The sequence below is a fragment of the Uloborus diversus genome, chromosome 10, assembly GCF_026930045.1.
Source record: "Uloborus diversus isolate 005 chromosome 10, Udiv.v.3.1, whole genome shotgun sequence".
Taxonomy (NCBI): Eukaryota; Metazoa; Arthropoda; class Arachnida; order Araneae; family Uloboridae; genus Uloborus; species Uloborus diversus.
Genome location: NC_072740.1, coordinates 34,729,295 through 34,752,006, shown reverse-complemented (window position 1 = coordinate 34,752,006; position 22,712 = coordinate 34,729,295). Strand labels below are relative to the sequence as shown.

Genomic DNA, 22,712 nt, shown 5'->3' with positions numbered 1-22,712 from the left:
CGATGTTTTTTCGTTTGCTATACCCCAAAGTATTTATTATATACATATTTATAACTTTTAAATCAGAAACAAACTCATAATCACTGAAAAATACTAGGTGTTACACCAGCGGTCACACTGCGCCATTGGAGCTTTCAAGTAACGCTTTTCAGCTCTGCGTTCAGAGACGAACATCTGTATTTACATTTTCTGTTTCTCTCTTCTTGGGGGTGAAAGAGGTCAATTTGTAGGGAAAAGCAGGGCTGGGTCGGTTTTATTTCAAGTGTTGCTAACATGCTATGGGTGTCGGGTATTTTTCTGGGAGGTTTTAGAAAGAGATTTTATCATTGGCTCAAGTCATTTTCACTTAGAGCTACGAGATTCTTTTGCTCTTCTCTCTTTTGCGTTTTGATCACTCATTTTACTCAATTTTTTTGACATTATCTGTATGATAAACATTTTACAGCTAATTCTTTGATCCGTAAATTGTATTCAAGCGTTTTTTAGTAATTACTAATTCTTTTGCAATGGCGTGGGGAGGTGTCAAGCATTTTTAATGCACTAAAATTCTTCAGAAGCTCCGCTCAGACTCCGACCATACGGGTATTACATGGGGGTTTCCAGAAAGGGGCGAGGGAAGACAGCTGCCACCTCCCTTTCAAAATAAAAAATGTTTAAAATGAAACTAATAAATAAATTAAATAAATAACTCTAAATTGAGAGTTGCTTCAGTTTCTAAATTTACCACTGAGTTTGGCTGTAGTAAATTTGTGACTGAGTTTGAACATCTTCTTTGGGAGCCGTTTGAAAAGGGAAAGTTATTGGTGTTTAGTTGGGTAAATATCGCTATCATTTTAGAATTATATTGCTTCAAAATCTTGGAGCGAGGAGGGGCAATAGGCCAGTCCTTTAATTTTCCCAAATGATGAGCCAGCCCAGGGGATCCCTGAACTTGAATTTTTAAGGGGAAGGAAACTCTCAGTTGAACAAATGGAACTCCAAATTGTCACCGAATGATAATTTTGCCGAATCGAACACAAATTTCTGCCGAATGATGATATTTTTGCCGAATCATCAGAAAAATTTTGAGAGGTCACAGTGATATCCGAGACTTCCCATCGGGGCTCCCCTGAGATTGCCCCTCTTTCCATGTTGAGTTGGATACGCCCATGGGACATTAGTAGTGGTACCGAGCAATACATCCCGGAATTAAGTTCTCCACATGATAGTGCTGACCAGAGTGATGGTGCTACGTCAGGGGACAATGATGATGATGATTTCATTGATCTTGCTCAACCAGGTCCCTCTAAGCAGCCCCAAGCTCCCAATTGGATTACAAAACAAAGAATTCAGAAGACTGCCTGATTTCTCTTCTTATAGTGGGCCTATTGAAAAGTTTTGGGATTTACCCGAGAAAACCGCAAAATTGCACTGTTTCAGGAGATTTTCTCCATTCAATTGACCCAGTCATCTATGTGGTGCACCCTGGGTATATAAATATGCTACACAGGCGTAAATTTGTGATTTTTCTATTTATTCCCAAATTTTACGCGCTTTGTTGCAATACTCGCTTTAACGCACGTTACAGCTCTATTGGTGCAATGTTGCCATAGGTGTAACACCTATAAAATAAAAACGGCAAGTGCAATCTTTACCAAATTTTATTTGTGCACTTCTTAGGGTCTAAATAGACTGCCTATAATTTTTTTTTTTTTTTTGTCGAAATTCCAACTTTAAAGTGTAGTGCGCCCCAAAGGGTTAAAGGATACAAAATGTTTCTTTGGCATTAAGGATTTAGGTTCGAAATGACGCAATGTATCAATGAAACTTCTGAAATGGATGGTGACAAATAAAAGCATGAAGGTAATTAAAACAGTTAAATGTTTTAGTTTTACTTTCGGTTCTTTCAGAATGATTGCTTTCAAAAGATTTTGTTTTGTTATAATAAAACTAAGGACAACTCCCGTTTCTGGTCTTGAAAGGGGATCATTTCCGGAGGGATGGGGCATAAGTGTTATTTTTGGGCATACAAAAGGGGTCTGGAGTGAATTTTTCGAAATACGAGTCCTCAAATACAGCCTTAGTCTATCTTTGATCAATCAGACGGGGAGGGGATCATGACCCTCTCCCCTACTGGGTCCGCGCTTGTATAATAACATATCTTCAATTAATCATGTCTGTTATTTTGCATACCTTACTTCATATCCGACTCGCAACTTTAAACGCACACAACATTGTAAATGGAAGTTGAATTCTGTATAGTAACTGAATCAGAAATTTAAGAAATCCTTTTTTTCAACAACTTAAAGTAATTGTAGAGCAAAGTAATATCTTTCGTATAACTTGACAATTTGCGCTGAATTCAGTGATGGGAATTAAGTGTATAACTCGGTGGATTAGGGTAAAAGTTGGTATTTTAGGATTGTCGTTATTTTTATGATTATATCTATGTGGATGTAGCTCTATTTTAATTTTGTAAGTTGAGTTCAGTGCTCTTTTATTTTCGAATATAGTTACAAAATGTTTCTCCTAGCTGATGTAAACATTAATTTTCTTTTTTTGGTTTTCTTTTTGTGAGACAGCACTTGAAACCTTTGAATCATAAAATGCCAAATTAGAAAACGCACAGACTTGGAAAATTTCTTGTCATATTACGTCAGAGATCTAATAATAGCTTAGGTAACGCTAGCAACTTAAGATCATGTCACGCGGGGGGCGGCTATTCCCCTCCCATACACAGAAAAAATAATGAGTGTAAAATGGAAAAGTATCCAACATTTTGATATTAATTATTGCATAATTGAGCATGCAATCGTAAATCCAGGTGTTTCATATAAGACAGGTAATGTGTTGATGAACGAACTGAATGGAATGTGTTGACAATTTAAAAACTATTTTTAAGAAGTAATGATATAAGAAATGAAAACAATAAATTGTAATGCACCAATAGCTTAGTTTGTGGCACCTTTTCATATTTTGGCGCCCAGGGTGGTTGCCTCGATCGTCCCCTCTTTGGACGGCCCTGCAACTTTATCTGCAGTAATAAAATTGTACTTGTCACAATAAATATAATTTTTTTCCTCATATATGTTACAAATAAATTTCAAAAAGAACATTTCAATAAGTCTGTCTCAAAGTAAAATGTTTCAGTTCTTTTAGAACGATTATATAAGTCTGTTCTCTTTTCTTTATCCTTTATACTTTTTTCTCATTGTAGTACCGGTTTTCCTGATTTGAAATTCCATAGCTTTTTGCTTCTTGATGAATAACCGTCAATAGTATCTGCATTTAATGAAAAAGTTCTGAATTTCAATAGTAAACATAGTAACGGGATTGTTTCTTTCAATTTTGATTGCGATACAAACAAAAACTAAGATGTTGTAAGCATCAATTTATGTTTCAGAAATTTTTTTCAATAAAATATTAAAGGATACCCCAATGTCCAGCAAATCAAATTAATTTAGTTTTTTGTTTTAATGTAAGTCGGATGTAGAGGATTTCTTAATAAACTGATTCAAATGATGTGTTGAGTCATGTTGAAAAGTAAGACAACATCTCGTAAAGTGGTGAATACGAAAATTTAATTTAGTTTAATAGAATAGTTGTAATAATCGATGTAGTAGCATGCATTATTGATATGATGGTTATAATAGAATTATTGTAATCATCAAAACATATCAATAACATACTTTTTAAAATATAAGCGTATAACAAACTTCTTGTTGAAGAGAACAGCCAAAAAAGCTGTAACAACAGATGTTGCAACTGCAGTCGCATTATATATAATCTGCAATGAAAAAAATGTAACATGATATGATACGGTAGCCACCATGAGCTTAGACAGATATATTCACAGATAGATGTCAGGTTTGAAGGGATTCTTTTTGGCTTCCCGGAGCATTCTCTCTAAATCCGTGTATCAATACAAACGTATTCAAGGCCAACTGTAGCACTTGAATCAGTCTTACAAAATGTAAATCTTTAAAACACAACAATGATATTAAAAATTATGTATATATAAAAGATCCACTTAGTATGAGAGGATAAACGAAATTTTTCTTTTTAAAGAAAATATGTAAGCATAATCTCTCTTTGAAGTACCTCTCACACTAAGTAATTGAATTTAACATAAGTGAAACTTATCTTTTAGATATAGCATTAAAATCTTTGACTCTTTTTTTGTAACATTATTCAAAAGTTACAAAAGTAATTTGATATACATATAGTATATATATATATTATATACATAGAGTTTAACATAATGTGAGTTCAATGATTCTGACGAAATGAAGAATGTGCCATTTTTAACTAATTAAAAATCTAGCTTTAAATATTTATTAATGTTGCCTTGTCAGTAGATCTCACTGCTCATTCAGTAAAAATTTAAATATTAGAAAAAATGCTTCTTTTCATACTTTTGAAAATTTAAAAGCTGTTATGTTTTTGACTGGCTACTTGTTGTGTATCATTTTCTCTACTTTCTTTCCAAACTAGTACGGAATTCTTTGACACAAGGAAGTGTATAAAAACTTGAAAAAAGAAAAAATAGAGGAAAAATGTTCTCTTCCATACCTAGATTATAATACTAAGTCGCAAACCTGCTGTTTAGAAATAATGGCCTGAAATCTTGGCAACTTTACCTAATGCGCTGTGTTCAAGTAATGAACAAGATCATCTCCTTTCTATTTCGAAGATAGCGACACAACTTTGTTCTTTTGGCAAATAATTTTCAGATATTAGAGCTTTGGCATTATTTGATGAGTTTTTGAAATGGGTCTTTTGATTCTTTTACTGGACCCCTATGTATCAGCGACGTCCTGAGTGAGTGATACACAGTAAACGTGCACAATAAGAAGTTTGCGCTGTGGGTATAAAATATGAACATTTGTTTTTGAAGAAAGAGTAAAGTAAGTCATGACGAGGAATATTTATATTTGACATAACATCAGGCACTCTTCCCATTGGAAATGACGGTACGGGCATCTGTGCAGAGATTTCTTGGAGTTGTAGAGACTGCCGAGTTTCCATTCACCCAGCAGCACATGTGGCACTTTGAAACATCAGATTTTCTCTAGAAAAGGCTAAGGAATGCTTTAGTCAGCCAAAGCTATCCACGGATACGATAGAACTTTGTGGCACGCTAGCTGGAAGGTTGACCAATGAGGAATGGTGAAATAGTTTATACCAACTGATCACAAAATTTGAAAGGTCCAATTCATCTAACATTATTTGAGCTACTCCCATGAATACTTTCTTTTCCATCCGTCCATAATCGCCCCACACAGTAACCTGTATAAGGGGGGAAAAAACACACCATTAGTGAACTTCGAAGTTATGATACTCCGAGTCATATGGTAACTATATGGCAACTATAGTCATATGGCCTACTATATGGCAAACGGATGTCAATGACAGCTAGTGCTGGGAAAAACACAGCAAATTATTGCTGGAACAACAATCTCTTTGTTTGGCAATAAGATAATACAGTCGAACTTGCTTATAACGAATGCGAAGTGACAGCTATATTTACTCGTTATAACCGAGTGCTTGTAAAAAACGAGTCCATGAAAAAAAAAGCAACCACAAAATTGATTTATACTTGCTGTGTTTTTATTTCTCTACAGAACCAAAGAGGTTGGTTAATTTGCTTTAAATTGTCTTATTGTTTCTTTATCGCACTATTATTTTTCTAGGAATACTGAGAGTGTGGAAAACATCTAAGTTTTTACCCCTGGCTACCTGGCTTCGAAAACTTTGAAGTTTTTCTGCACATGAAAATCCACTCAATGTGTTTAGGATTGTTTAGATCCAAATTCTTCACATTAATTTGTAGCTATCGTCGTCCCTTCCAGTATTTTTATGTGCATTTGTATTAGCTTGAATTTGAATTAAATAATTCTCGGAATTATATCCTAGAAGTTATAACATGGACTTCAACTTTGGACTTAAGCTTAGCTGGAGGTCATGAGAAATTCTATTAAGTACAAACATATCTAGGTTAAAACGGGGTTTGCTCGTTAAAAGCGAGTTATGTTCCCATAAACTAAACATTGTACCAATCAAATCTTTCTGATTTCCTCACAAAATCCGGGTTGTCGTTAAATCAGGATTCGTTATAAGCGAGTCCGATTGTAGTGTTATATTCCAGAAATATGCTGTTATCGGGCGTGGTTTAAAAAAAACTTTTACATAAAAACTCCCATATCATATTTGAACTTCGGCCTGGCTTAAAATTCCTTCTTATGTAAGTTAACGTCTAAGGTGACTATTTTTTTCCTCAAAATGAGACAGTTGCCAATTTTAGGTATCTGCATGGGTATGCAGTAAAAAAAAAATTTTTTTAAATATTATTTTTAAATTTTTTAATAGTTAATTGAGACAGACAAAAACGGAGAATTAAAAGAGAAGAAAGGATCATATCTTCCATTCGAACTGTGTAGGAGTGACTAAAGAAACCCCCCTCAGAAAATAACGACTTATCAATGTCCCGAATGATACGATTGATCTTTCTCCTTTCCATTGATACAAATATGAAAATGTTGATAACGCTTTTGAGTTTATCATTACTTGGTTCAATATGTTTTTATGTTGACGATGAAGAATTTTTCTATTTGTTTTTAGTTTAATAGTACAGTACTTTAATGAGCGAGATGTTAGGCCATGAACCTTAGGGTGGCCTTATTTGGCAAACTTACCTTACTCTAGATCAGTGGCGCCTACCCTACGTCCCGCGAGCCGAATTCGGCCTGCGTATCTGATCCATGTGGCTCGTTGATATTTTCAATGCCATAACTCGACAAATATATTTTAAGACCTTCCAAAACCAACCGATGATCTTCAGTCGATTTTTCAAATGATTGTTGCGAATTTGAAGCCAAACTTTCAGAAATTGGATGCAAAAAACAAATGGGAATCTTCGTATAAATAAAATAAGCATGTAGTAAGGACAAAAAGTTTTGGTTTGTAATTTTCTTTCCTTTTTCATGTTTTTCCATATTGTCAAAAAAGTTCAGATATATTTTAATTTTATATGTGTCCTGCTACGCGCAAGATTTTTTTCGTAGAAGGTGCGGTACTCGGATTAAAAAAAAAAAAAAGGTGGGCCCCACTGCGTTTAGATTAAAGACTTGCTTTGAGCTATGTTAGTATGATTTTTATGTGAATGTTTGGTACGATCTATACTAATAATATAAAGTTGAAGAGTTTGTTTGTTTGTTAGAACGCGCTAATCTCAGGAACTACTGGTTCGAATTGAAAAATTCTTTTTGCGTTGAATAGTCTATTTATTGAGGAAGGCTGTAGGCTATTTTTTTTTTAAAAAATCAGATTAACCGAAATGTTTGTAATTTAAAATTATATGTTTAATTGCTTGTTTAGCTCTACGACTTCCAAATAGATGGTGGGGTAAATTTAGTTCTATGAATTCCTAATAAATGGCGGGGTAAGTTAACTCATCGAGAGGGCGCTGGCCCACTGTCGGTAGCTGCGAGGAACTATGCAGCGCGGCTCAGACGCATGGTCGGCTATGCTATTGGGGAACTGTTGTCAGTGAACTGATTTTTGAATGCGGTTTTATTTCGATATTCAGGTTCATAATTTGATTTTGTAGGATTTTTCTATTGTGTTTTGTTTTCTGGATTTCTTCAACGTTTGTTTTTGTTCTTATAGTTGAAAATAGTTACTTATCGAAGAAAATAATTTGTGATTTGTCGTATTTCTCAATGTGATTGTTCTTTATAACGCTTTTATTATAGTATTGCTTACTTGGTGAAACATTTTAAATTGCCGAAAAAAATCCGCTTCACTCGCTAAAGGGCAAGGTTACGGTAGCGTGGTTGTTTAGCGTGTTAAGCGATGTTGCAGCAAGTATTATACAGTTGAAGTATTATTTTGAGTTTTAAAGCTACTGTTAATCTTTTTATGTGTTTTGGCGAATAGTTTTAAATTCCAAAGAGACTCTAATAGCTTTTTTGAAAAGGTGTGTATGCATTTTAGTTGAAGAAAAATGATTGTTTCGCATCAGAAGGGGGGGGGGGGATTTTTTTGATTCAACGGACTTCCTTTAAATTCTTAGCACGGGCATCGCCGTGAGGATACTGCAAGTATAATATATAGATAGATCTTTCAGTTATACATAGATAGATAGTTTACCTGTAGTACACATCCTCGGTAATCTTCATGAAATGTTAGCTGTTGTTGGTACAGAGGATCCAGTGTCTTTCTGGCACTTGCAGTTTTTTGTTTTGCAATGCACTTTCTCCCCTTTACGAGGTATACTTTAACATAAGGCGCTGTAATAAGTCAAAAAAGGAAGTATGTATTTGTTTTTTCAATGTATAATAATACTATTTCAAAAGTAAAGGTTTTGCTTCTAATTAGGTTTACAATTGCACAGCATTTAACTTTAAAGTACTACTTCCTACAGTGCTATAAAGAAAATGAAAGGATATTGAGATTTATAAGTAAAATAAGTGTTTGTGATGGATACATTTTGTTCATAGACATGGTGTGTTTTAAGAAATGATAGAAAAAATGTATTTCCAGTCCGCCGTTGGCGGCGAGGTTGAGGCGGCTTATTTAGCCCAACTGCGACTACTTTTATATACAGCGTGTCCCCGTTTAACTTGCAAGACCTCTATTTTTTTTCACCGTTAGTCCTTGATAAGTACTTCTAATTGCTATTATGGTCAAAATGAGATGCAGAGTTAAGATATTGTAAGTTGGAAGCGGTACAAAAATAGTAAAAAAATACGAAATCTAATTTTTTATATGGGTCTCAGATCCCTAAAGTTACATTTAGGAAAATCACAAGCATAAAAAGAGCAGTAATAACAAGAAAAAAATAGAAATATTTACGACCAAAATTCAAGTAAATAATCAAGCCAAAAATTTTAAGGGACCGTGCTGAAAGTGAGATGGAACTATATTCCCTACCGGAAGAATGCACATTATTGAAATTTTGTGGTAAAAGTGACGAAATGCAGCGTTTCATATCTCGGTGAACATTGGTCGCATTAATGTCATTTTTTTGTTTTGTTAATGTTTTTTTTTATGCTTGTGAGTTTTTTACATACACTCTACATCAAAAGAATCGAAGCACCTATAAAGAGTTGTCAGACTGAAATAAAATTTTACACACCCAAATACAACATTGACATAAGAATATGATTGCAAAACGAAAGCAAAATGATCATTTAATACACGAAAAATCTCAAACGAATGGAGGCTTTAGTACCTTATTCAGCCCCCTCCAGTGTGAACGCACGCTGTGATACAGACGAGCTATGAGTTATGAAAGTCTTGTACGATATCCTTTGTCCTCTTGTTACAGAGTTAACGTAAAAGCGCCGACAACGAGCGGTCACACATATCAAGAGTGTCACAGGTGTTCCTTCACCACATTATAACCTTCGGAGGCCTGCTCGAACTCCTGATTCGTTACAACTCGAGCATAACTAGGATTACTTGGGATGGTAAGATGGCCAGCGTACGAGTTTGATCGAATTAGTGTCGTGTTTACAGTAACTATGTAACAAGATGACGTATGACATCATACGAGACTTTCATGGCTCATAGCTCACCTGTACCACCTCGAGTATTCATGCTAAAGGTGACTTAACATGGTACTACAACCTCTATTTATTTGGAATGTTCCCTACAATAAATGATTATTTTGCTTTCATTTTGTAATCACTTTTTTTATATCAATGTTGCACCTATACGCGTCTTGTTTATCGCACGTTGCTGGTGGGAGTTAACTGGAAAAGAACGACATAAAAAAATGTTCCACCTGCTACCTCCAAAGCGCATGCGCAGAGCTTTGTTTATATTAAATCGTTTAACAATTTGTCTAGAGCGAAGCCTCCGTGGCGCAATCGGCTAGCGCTTTCGGCAGTTAACTGAAATGTAGGTGGTTCATTCCCACTCGAAAGATGATATTTTTTTGTAATTAAAAAACAAAATGGCAGTCGCGAGACTGGCTGATAGAAGCTAGGGTCTGGTGGGGGAAAGTGGTCATACGTTAAATAAATGGCTATAACTTGGAAATAAATGTTCGAATGAATTTGAAACTTTTTTTAGTTTAGGGCAGATAGATACTACATTTTAAATACCAAATTTTACATCTGGCAAAATTTTATTTGGTAAAAAAAATATTTTGTGTGAAAATGAAAATTTTTTGAATCTAAATACCTCTTTTAACTTCCTTGGGAAATTTTGTTTGTTAGAATTTGAACAGAATGACTGCGCACGAAGCTTCCTACATGTCTCAAGAACTCTTACTCATTAGCAGTTAGCTGAATCTATTTTGGAAAATTTTTTAGAACAATTGAAGTAAGATGGGGTAAAGTGGTCATAATATTAGGCTTAATGAATATTAATCTTCTAAAGTCACTTAATCTTTAAGTATAAGGCAGATATAAATGAAATATTAATTTCTCTTAATATGTGTTGTTTTTACAGTAAACAGGGTTAAATATACGAGTAAATGCATATGCATGCGCATATACTCGCGTAGGCACGTATATTTACGTATTCACATAAATGCACCAATAAACACGTAATATGGGTATCTGCAAGTATTTTTTATCTATATAGATATACATTCGACTATACACGTATACACCCGCTTATACTCGTATATATAAGAACACTTATATACTCAGGTAGACACGTATATACGCGTACGTACTCGAAACTCGAGTAGGCACTTACATACAAGCATACGATATACATGTATACAGGGTGAGTTTAAACTCTTGGACAAATTATTAAAAGGTATTAGAGGGGAGCATAAGAAGCAAGAATCGCACACACACACACACATAAGAAACATATGGTTACAAACACAACACTGACGCGCTACATGCACGCAAAGCCAGAACTTGATGGTTGCAAGATCACAAATTTATTACACATAGAAAATTTTACACATCATTTTAGGTCTTAAGAAAGTTTTAAAGTTATTGATGAAATTTGCGGCTTGCAGCTGTAATACATGCGTCGCAATTACAATTGTGTTTACACGTAAACATACGTATATACTCGTTGCTTCTATATACATATCCGTGAGTACACTTACAACATGCACAGGATGTATCCAAGAATTAACTCGTGTATATTCGTATATGCATGTTATGTACACTTATATATTCGTATATACGTCTACTATACACGTATATACTCAGGTATGTACGTATATACTCGAGATACAAATGCATACAAACATATGATGTTCTTTTATACGCGTATATACTCGTATATATACGTGACACGTATATACTCCTGTAGGTAATCACGTGTACATGCTTATATACTCGTGTATTCACGTATATGCTTGAGTAGGCACGTGCATGCATGTATCTTATGTGCACACGTATCTACAGTCGGATCCCGCTACAACACGATCCGACTTGCGCGAAATGGCTATAACGCGAGTTTTTCATGAGTAATGAATTTTTTATTGCTGACGCAAATTACTCGCTTGCAACATGAAATTTTTTGGAAAGAAGCGGCGGAGCATTAGAATGGGCTTCGTTGACACTAAATACTGGTTTCGTGAATGGACTTGCATTTCTTTAGCATCACTGACAGCGGAAGTTCACACACTGTCTCAAAACAATGCTTTGCTTTAGTTTATGCAAATTACCTCTCCGATTCTTAACGTTTTTTTTTCTTCTTATGAACGATGATAAAACAGAATGGTTCCCAAACGAAGACTTTCATCTAAAATTAGCAAAAGTGGAAAGAAAAACAGAAAGCTTCTGACAATTCAAGAAAAGGTAAAGATTCTCGATGCTTGAACAATTATAAAGTGCCTTGAAAGTAGCACGATAATTAGGTATGAGTTAATCTTCGATACGTACAATTAAAGTTCAAGAAAAGGAAATCCGCAAAAGTGTAGAACTTAGTTTTAATAATGAAGCTCGCAGAGTAGTGTCTGAGCAAAATACAAACATCGTGAAATGGAAGCCATGCCAGAAATAGTGGTGTTCCCACACTGAATAAGCTTTATAATTTTTAAAATTACGATATCTACTGTTCAGTGCTATTATAATGCAGTAATGTTCTTTCTGTAAGTACCCTACTGTTTAAGTACATGTATCTTATTGATCATTGATTTTGTGCTTCATAACAGAGTAATCGTGTTAAATAGTAACGCTTTTTCTAAAATACAGTAAAAAGTCAGTTCTTTATAAAACATACGGTAATATATAGTTAAGAAATGGTTTGAAACAATTTGAGGGGTGTTAACACGTGTCTGAAATAATTGGGTATGCTTATAAAAAATTCTAACTATACGTTGTTCCACAACGCGAAATTCCGACTTGCGCGAGGGGTCTTGGAACGCATCCCTCGCGTAAGTCGGGATCCGACTGTACTCATATATAGGTTTACTTATGTTTACACGACCGTATATACCCGCATATACTCGTGCATATACTTGTAACTATAATAATAACCCAAATATACAAATATTAGGGTTACTTGTAACGTTTTTGCATCTATTTTTAACTATGACCACTTTACCCCATGCTACGACCACTTTCCCCCACCCCATGGGGTAAAGTGGTTGTAAATACATAAGGAAATGAAAGTGTTGTAAAACTACCTAAATCAATATTTTTTCCCCTGAAATTCAATATACCGTGTTCTTTAATAATACAATGTAAAATAACAACAAAAAAAGTTAAGGTGTTTAAAGAATTTATTGTATTTATTATCCACCTAATTTGAAAACCTACGATTTTATGACCACTTTACTCCATCAGACCCTATGCTTTTATTGAAAAATAAAAGCCTATAATGTTGAAGGTGTATCGAAACGGCAAATCGAATTAAGTTTCAGTTAATACAGTTAAATTTATCAACTTCAACATTATAAGCTCATATTAATCAATATAAGCATTGCGCCTGTCGGCCAGTTTTTCCATTGACTTTTTGCGTTTTACCGTGTGCTAAATAATATATAATACACAAAATTTTCAAAATATTTGCTATCTTCGCCCACAAACTTTTGCATATTTCTCAGTTTAACTGTATCCTTGAATTTTTGACAACAAGTCCGCTAATTGTTTTTTTTTCTTGCTTTGAAACTCCTTTTCTTCAATTGCCCCCGATTGAAATTTTTATAACAGCATCTTTTCACAAAGCGACCCTATTTTCGAACTTTGAAGCTCATGCGCTATTTAGATAAACATATTTATTTTTAAAATTACTTTTCATATACTTAGGATGCTGCCCCGGTGGAAGGTCACGGGAGGCCACTCCAAACATTCGAAACATTGGACATTCCAAAAATTTCCTTATTTGGTGAGTTTTGTCTGACTATTCGACAAAAATTTGGAGGTCCATTCGCAAAATTTGGAGTTGCATTGAGCAAATTGAGAATTTCAGCCCTCCCAAATATTTAAATTCAGGGCGCCTCTCATGGCGTCACGTTTTTGAGGGGAAGGAGGTTCGTAAAACTGTAAGTTTGTGACAGGTGGAAGAGAAGGCTAGCAAGAAGTCTGACATCACAAAAAAAAGCAAAGTTGAAATAAAAGCACTTTTTGTAATAATATGTTTATGTAATATAGCGTGACATGTGACAAGGAAAGGGGAGGGGGTAACATGTAGTACTTTGTGACAGAAGAGGAGGGGGGAGTGAAATATAGTGAAAAAGTGTACCCTCATTTATGAATAGCCCCTATATCCGTGCACATTTTGAATAAGAGCTTGATTTTTACAAGCATGAAAAAGTTACCAACGAACGAATGAAATTATCAGTGCAATATGTAAAACTATTGAACTTCGCCTCTTACCTGGCAGTACTTTTGCTCCTGGTTTAGGCTGTAAGCATCTCGCTCTTATCACTTCTACTTCTAAATTTCCTTTTCGATCTGAAAGACTTAGTTGAATATCACCCAAGCTCGGAGAGGCTAGTACTTGCCTTCCAACTAGTTGTCCCAAACCAAGTCCTTCTACGAAGTTGGAAAATTCTCCTTCTGGAACTAGTCTGATTGATGGTAACCACCTACATGAAAAAGAATGAATAAGAATGGCAGAGATAAAGTTCATAAAAAATATTAAAAAATGTTTCACCTAGATCATTTAAATGAAAACTTTTAAATAAAATCCAGTGATGTTTCTTCTTCATTAACAGTGTTTAATAATTAGCAGGTTTTATATTCAGTGCATGTGTGTGTAATTACTTGCAAAACACTGGGGTATTCAAAAAAACACAGGATGTTTATGAAGTCTCTCACTGGTAAAAAAAATACATTTAAAAACATTTATTTAAAATGTTTGAATGTTTGCATACTTTCTTTTTTTTAAAAAATAATTTTGATCCTTATCTCGTCAGGTTTACTCTCATAGATACGATATCAGCTAAGGGAATATACGTGGCGCTGACACCGAAAACTGAAAATGGCGTCTATATATATATATATATATATATATATATATATATATATATATATATATATATATATATATATATATATATATATATATAAAAGCTCATGGATGCCGCGTAGATGGCTTTGAGAGTCATTTTTCCAAAATCTTTGGTTTTAACATACTGTTTCAGTTTTAATGTGACAGTTTATATCCATGTAAGAACTATTATGACGAAACCCTCCCTCCTCCACCGAGAAGGTAAATTCTGCCTGGTCTAGTGTCTGACGCAAAATTGAAAGTCTCTAAGTCTCCTCAGAACTACGAAACGTACACACGTAGAAGTGTATTAATGTTGGCATAAAAACTTTCTCAGATAAGAATTAAAAAAAAAAAAAATAAAAAAAAAAATAATTTGAATTTTGACATCTTGAATTCAAATTATGTTTTTCGCAATCACGAGTGGGTATGTAGGCGTGTGTGTTTGTGTGTGGGGGTATGTGTGTTTGTGTGTAGGGGGGTATGTGTATGTAGGCATGTGTGTTTGTGTCTGTGTGCTGGCATAAGTGTGTGGGTAGTTGTGTGTATGAATGTGTGTGTGGGGGGATGTGTATGTGTGTGTAGGCATATGTGTTTGTGTATGTGTAGGTGTCTGTATGTATGCGTGTGTGTTTGTGTATGTGTGTGTAGGTGTGTGTGTGTGTGTAGGACATGGATGCAACCTGGAGACGGCTTTCGCTATAGGAGCAGCATCGTGAGGAGCCGGTCGACGGTGGTGGTGCGGAGGGTGGTGGTAGGAAAATAAAATGATAGGACGCCAAAAACAGTCAAATGAAAGCAATAAGCAATCGTGATTGCTCAAAAAAATAAACGTGTTTAAATCTGAAATAGTTTGCTTTAAATGTATTTTCTTTATCAGTGCAAGACTTTATAAACGTATTATTTTAACGTTTGCATTCGATGTTTCTTTGCTCATTAGAGGCAGGTAGTGTACCTTGATTCTAATTTCGGAAAATAATTACTAAACTCCTATTTTTTTACGTATCCTAATTTATCTTTTGCTACGCCTTTCACTACCATTTTCTTACCATCCCATTTTTTCTAAATCAAAATCAGAAGTTTTGAGGAGAAGAGAAGTGATTTTATGAAACTGTGTAAAATGGTCCAAGGTACACTATACAGCATTGTACCTTGAGCCACTATACAGTAGATCCTTGTTTTACGCGAGCTTATTTTACTGTTTCGATTATACACGGTTTAAGATTTGACACCTTGATTTTATTTTATGCGGATGAGTTTCGGTTTTACGCGGATGCGGCAATGCAAACAGATAAAATGTTCACCTCTTTCAAAATCCGAACTCCTAAAGATTGCAGATTACGCGTAATCAACTGCATTTCGGCGTGCTAATAATCGAGCTTGCGCCACTGGAGACATTTCATGCGATTGGTTCCAGAGCTCTTTCCAGAAGTAAAGTTATTAAACTCACACAGTTCAGAACTCACTGGAAGAAGAGCTTTTAGGAGTGACAGAGGAGTCCAAAACCAACAAGGATACCGACGTCGATGACGCACAACCAAAAACGTTCACACTGAAAATTTTGAGCCATTCCTAGACAATAGAAATGATTTTTCTGATTTGTTAGTGAAGGAAGATTCTATCATGGAAATGACGCAAGTGATCACGGATGCGTCAATGCTCTGCAAAGAATTACAGGGAAAATTTTCTTAATGACTGCCAAAAGACTATCAAAGCTAACTCTTCTTTATAAAGAGAACACGAAATTAGTTTATGTTTTCTTTATGCATATTGTGCATAAAAATCGATATAAGTACACATTAAACTTATTATACAATTAGTCATCACTAGAATAAAGTATTTTGTTATCTACGGAACCAAACCCCTATTTTAACACTATTATTAGGTCTCAATTTACGCGGTTTCGATTTACGCGGCATTTCCGTGGAACGTAACCCCCGCGTAAATCGAGGGTCTACTGTATAGTATAGTGAACCTTCATTCATGACTGAAAATTGTTTCATAGCTGGAATAAGACGAAATTATGACAGAACAAGTATTTTTAATCAACTTATTTTATTAGATACTGCAACCAATTCGATATGCTTCAAAACAAAGTATGTATTCATACGACAATTTAGTGCTTTCTATGAAATTTAAAAAGTGTCAAGGACTTTTCGGGCTATCTGTACTATAAAAAAAATAACATTCTTGTAATGCAGCTGGGTATTTTTATTATTTTCTTATGGGATTTGGTCGGTAACTGGAGAGCAAATAAGAAAATCCCTCGAACACCTTACGTAATACATATGTAGCAAAACAGTGTTTTGCTCAGGGCTGCGGAGTCGGAGGGAAAATGGCAGACTCCGACTTCGACTCCAATTTCTGGATTTTGAAACATCCGACTCCGATTCCAACTCAGACTCCGTTTTTTTTTAATTGCATGCAACGTTGGAAATTCAATTTGAGAATCAAATTATCCAATAGCTGCGATTTTTAAAGTGAGATTACTCAAAAATGCCATTTTTTAAATCAGAAAGATTTATTTGCTTTCCTTTCAGTGTTTAACAAATTTATGTTGATCAAAGTGTGTGAATTCAGTTTTTGAAAACTCTAACTTTAGGAAAAGAAGCTTTCTTGCAAAGCCACCGGGTAACACCCATCTGGGGGGGGGGAGGGGGAGAGGAGGGTGACACCCTAAATTAATTTAAGAGTTTATGAAGTGAAACATCTCTCCCCAATAAATCATAAATATTATTTCCTTTATAAAATTTCAATTAAAATAGGGTACTATGTTGCTGGGAGAGGATAGGTTACGTCTGGGAGCAAATTTTACACAAAATGCGGCGGTATACAGCTTTGTACGAACAGCTTTGAAACTATACCAATATTTTTCTTCTCTCAATTTTGGACTTAAATTTTATTGGCTGCTTTAAAATTAATTTTAATATAAAGATATTTTAAGATTATTTTCTATTGAGCATTGTAATCAAGAAATCATATACTGATTTTATTTCATACCTTTTAATGAGGACCAACTTAATACAGCCATGAAAAAAATTATAAGGACACGTTAAAAAATTAGCGTACATAATTTTTCAACATAATTTACAAGTAGTAACATAATTTACTACTTGTAAGTAGGAAACATTAGAAATCTGTTAGTATGAAACTAAATTACAATTTAATTATTAAATCACCAACTAGCACAAATGTATTAGGTAAAACATGGAAAAAATTATAAGGACATTAACAAATATGTCCCGAAAAATTTAATATTCTACAAAATCACTTTTTTTTTTTCAATTAACCTCATCAATCGTCCAGTCGTTGACTTAGAAAGTTCAGTTAAAGTTTATTTCGAAATGTTTTTACAAGTCAATTCAATAGATGAAATCCGTTCGTCTTGATTTGCATATTGTGTCCCCTTTTCAGACACTTTTCTAGCTACAATGCCCCACAGATTCTATATGGGATTTCTCTAACCATGAATGTGATCCACAAGACACATGGCAACTTGCATTGTCTTGTTGAAACAAATAATCACCACCTGTGATAAGGGATGCTTTAGGTACTAAATTTTTAGCTAGAATATCAACGTATAAGTCTGAATTCAAGAGATCTCGAATGGAAACAATTGGTGGTGCTCTATTAGCTGCAAAACCTGCCCACACCCAACACAAAACCGCCTCCGAATTGTCGTTTGGAAAAAAAAAAAGGTTTCGCCTTGCAAATCATGCCAGTAGTGGTGAAAATCATCTGGTCCGTCCAAATAAAAGGTTTGTTCAATTATTCTATAATAAATACTCACACTGAGCTGTCACCACTGAGACTTCCCTCGCCGTCTGACGACACACTGCTGGCTTGTTTTACTAAATGACGGCATTCCAGCGGGGCAACTTCTTCACTACGATGGACGTTAATGGTTGATGATTTTTTCTTTCGGAATCCCATTCTCTTTTTATGACCTGAAATAGACAAGGGCCTTTAGGTTAATCACAGAAACAACCAAATGTCTTTATACAAAATATCAAAATTCTTAATTTTTAAAATTGGTTTTAGTTTTACTCACAGTAAGAATTTTTACAGGCAACTAGCATTGCATATAAAAATCGCAAAACAATCGCGAGTATTTTCGTTCTTGGCGTTGTTGTTGCCTGGAGTTAACTCTTATTACGATCACTTGTTCGGAGACATAATAACAACTACTAGTTAGTTTGAATGTTTTCCCATAACATAATATTACGTGAAATTGGCCGGTCATTCCGAGTGGTAGGTTCCCTCCCTGTGTGTACAGACACTACTATGAACAGTTATTGGCAGCAATGGTTGATGCAAGAAACTTCGTGAAGCAAAGACTCACGAACGAAATACAAGTTGTACGAATTGCAGGCCATATGGTAGTATGACGGATCTAAAATGCTTCAATGGCACCGAACTTCTTCATACAACAAGCGACGTCATCTTTCAAAACTAAACATAGTCCTCAAGATCCTATAGTAATAATCTGAGGCTGAGTTGCGTGCAAAGCGAAGTTTAAGACAGCTGCATTTAAACTCGTTGATGATATCAATAGATCCGTCAAGAATTGTGTGTAGGATAGAACCGACCAGTGAATGAATACTTAAGCGCATTTTCATTTTCAAAAACTTATAAGCATTGTAACATATTGTAGTATCTGCCATATGACAGTAAAAACGAATTAAATGATGTATGAAGTTATTTTTTAAAAAAAAGTGAGAATTTTTACGAATCTGTATCTAGGCATTTTGGAGGTTTGAAATGAAAAAGGTGTGCGTCGACCCAGTAAATGAACACTCTAACCAATGGACAAACACAGCACTTTCAAGTCGTCTTCTTTCTGGCAATGGGTAGAAGAGAGCTTCTACGGCCAATTCATCTAATAAAAATGTTTTAAAACCTTATTTTTTCGCAAAAAAATACGAGGTGTTCATTTACCGGGTGGTGCTCATTCACTGGTATGTCTACCCTAACAGCGGATCATTTTATATTCCAGTAGAGTGCCATCAGTTATCAGATCCACCCGAATAACCACTATGGTCAGAGGTCCCGTCTAGCTTCTATTCTGCAGAAATACATAACTGCAGTACCTTGGTTGATCTGCAACTACCCTTGGTGCTTTTACATGTTAATTTTTTATACCACACAACTCACGCGGATATTATATTGTTGGCCAAAAAATGATATTAATTTACCTTACATTGCAATTGTTAGCCGTGAATGGGTTCACAGTCTTGCATTTAAGTATATTTATTCCACGTGTTTGGGTTTTGTGCTCATTTAACTGAAGTAAAGATTTTTTCATAATGACAGCTCCGCATTTTTGAATTAGAGCCATCACGTTTCGCCCTGATGATGAAAGCTAAACATGACAAAGGAAACGTTAAGGAAACTAGAAGATCACTAAAATATTTTTCACAGTTCAGAGAATTTGACGAAGGCTCAAACTCTGAGCTTCACAGCTGAGTGGACTTGAACATATTTTGCAATGAAACCTTTAACAGCTAGAGAGTTTTGAGATCAAGTAACTTTACCCGTGAGGAAAATAACTACACTTTTATAAAGTGTTCATTCAACCGTCCGGATACAATTGGGGAGAAATAGCCCGATTCATTCTCTTCTTAAAGTTAGTAGTGATACTAATTTACTCTGAAGGAAGATAATCGTTTCTTCCGAACTGGTGATTCTAATTTACATAAAAGAAATATAGTCTTCTTATTACAAACTGCTTTACGTAACAGTAAGATGGTTGATTTTTTATATCCTGGGATTTTTATTCATAAAACAGAAAAAATACGCATTGGCATTTAAATTCCTATAAAAAAAGAGAGGAAGTTGTTTTATTACGTACCCGAAACACTGAGTTGGGACGTGCTGTTGCTTCTTTTGGCGGACAATCCTCCGAACTGCGTAATTTTACCTCCAGAAGTGGTCCCTTGCTGTCCTTGTTTGGCACCTTGATCAACTGTCGCTCCTATAGCTGTATCAGAAAGACTTCCGTTATTAGTTTTGCCATTCGCTGCGCCATCGCTGTTGCTTCGATTCAAGGTTCCACGGGATGGTCTGGGTGGGTGGACAGGACCGTAGCCAGGCGTTGGAGACGTGAATTCCCTGTAGATGTAATGAAGGAAATTCAACAAAAGGGTATTTTTGATCAATATGTATAAAATGTAGCGTGAATTATTTACTGTTTTTATTTATCTCTCTATGAGGGTTTACACTGTTGATGCTTGTTTCTCTCTTACCATTTAAAGCGATGTGGATTGTTTTGTACTAAATATAATCGGCTTCTTGAGATTCATATTTATGGTAATGTATTTTGGAAAACAAATTAGTAATATTTTTAAATAATGACATTTACCTCCTCAGCTGATGATATATTTATTAAAAGATTTTTTTTTCAGTAATCCAGACACACATTTTGATTAAGGGAACTAAAGAATGCTATTTTAGCGAGCACATTGTAGTTGAAAACCGTAAGTCGTTTACTCCACTTCCTGACTGTTACGTTTGAAACGCGTGCGTGGTGTTGCGTAATATAGAACTTACTCTGTCCTTCGAAGTTTTAGAAGAAATACTCTAAACTAAGAGTTTGACAAAATTACAAATAGCTATTGTTTCTGCTTTGGCCTTCAATTTTTAGTTTTTGTGTTTATGTTCACAAAATTAAACAAAAATGTACCAATACTCTCTACTCAAAAACTCGCAACAATATTCTCTCTGATACCTCCTTACATCATATTCTCTACCTAGTTGGGGAAATATTGCATTAAAACCTGATCGAAACTTATTTATTACTTTTACTTTATGGTTCATTACTTTTGCATAAAAAGAACAAGTGTTTTGCACAAAAAGAACAAATTAGTTTATAAACTTATGTTTAAACTAATATGTAAAAATTACAACTTTATTTTCACAGAAATACATAGATCACTTTCAAATGTTTAATAAGATCACTGTAGGCGAGTTAACTTCAAGTTAAGTCTCAAATAAAACCTGAATTTTAAGCCTCTTCTTCATCACTAACCTTTTCATGTATTTCCATTCTTAAACAACATTTTAATGTATAAGTTCTCTATGTTATACCCCTGGGGGCACTGGAGTAAGGGTTGTTTAGCCTCTGTTCTGGAACAAAAAATTTACAGCTCGTAATTGGTGCTGACATCTACCTTGTTGTTTGTCCTGGAAGTCAGCCTCCTAGTGAGAAAATGGTACCCCTCTTTCCCAGGGGCGTAGCCTGAAAAAAAATTCAGAGCGGGCACATGGTTAACTTGCGGAAGGGGATATGAACAGTTTTAGTCCTTTTCTATGGTCCAAAAGGGATAATATCAGAGCTTCGGAGGGAACATATCCCCAAACCCCTCCACCTGGATACGCCACGTTTCTTTCACACAGTTGTGGGATATAGCAGCAGCAGCAAAAATAGTTCACAATATTACTTCAGAGACTGTCCCGTTGACAGCATACTGCATTTTACGTGCCCCCAATGGTCCATGAGAAACATAATATGAAGAAGAGGGTCTGCACTTACTTCAACGTTCTACTGCCCCTGGGATGCTCAGACTGAGAAGAAAAGGCACTAGTGACGCTGTATTTTGAGACTGAGCTGGTTTCGGATCCATCGCTCTCAAGGGCAGTGGTGACATTTACATCCTTCTCGTGTCCTTCGGCCCCTGTGGCGGATGTGCTTGAGCCTCGTATTCGGGTGCTTGAAGAGGCCGTAGGAGGGTGGGGCGGTAGACGGGTGCTTCGAGGGGGTGGATGGGGATGAACGTTGAACTGCTTGTCCATATGGCGGGGTGATACTTCGCTGTCTGACACGATCATAGTGGATATACCTGCAATAAAAAGTTTAATTTGTATGAAATCTGTCAATTCAGTTTGTTTCAACCGCAAGCCGCTGTTGCTAAACCTTAGACTGCACATAAAGAAGAAAATTACATTCAGAAGAGCTAGTTGAAGAATATGAGTCCAAACCGTTGAGTTTACTTAAAAGCAATGACTTTTATAACATAATACTAGTTCACTCATATGTATCTGTACTAGTGTAATCTATGTACTCATATGTACTCTGTCATACTGTTTTCACAAATTCACAACAAAATATTTCATCTCGAAGATGGAAGGGGCTTCATTGAATGATAGGTATTAGATTAAATTAATTTTACTGGGTTGTGAATTACACTGAGTGCAGTTTTTGTTTCATATTCTAGCTATCAGAACAATCAAATGATTTTAAGGAAGATAATTTGCTCATAGATCTTACTTACTCACTTGATTCGGATGCAACTCCTGTATCTTGTTTCCTTTCAAGT

The 22,712-nt window shown here is 35.2% G+C and overlaps 1 protein-coding gene across 1 annotated transcript in view; it reads right to left on the bottom strand.

Moving 5' to 3' along the window:
- Positions 1-3,551: 3,551 nt before the first annotated feature.
- Positions 3,552-22,712, bottom strand: part of LOC129231714 (regulating synaptic membrane exocytosis protein 1-like) — a 122,933-nt gene continuing 103,772 nt past the window's right edge. Inside the window, exons 15-20 of the mRNA XM_054866077.1 lie at positions 21,929-22,235; positions 20,249-20,508; positions 18,188-18,344; positions 13,782-13,993; positions 8,131-8,270; positions 3,552-5,268 (exon numbers count right to left, since the gene is read on the bottom strand). Of these exons, the coding sequence (XP_054722052.1) occupies positions 5,077-5,268; positions 8,131-8,270; positions 13,782-13,993; positions 18,188-18,344; positions 20,249-20,508; positions 21,929-22,235 (1,268 nt within the window). The 3' untranslated portion in view covers positions 3,552-5,076. The remainder of the gene's footprint in view (positions 5,269-8,130; positions 8,271-13,781; positions 13,994-18,187; positions 18,345-20,248; positions 20,509-21,928; positions 22,236-22,712) is intronic.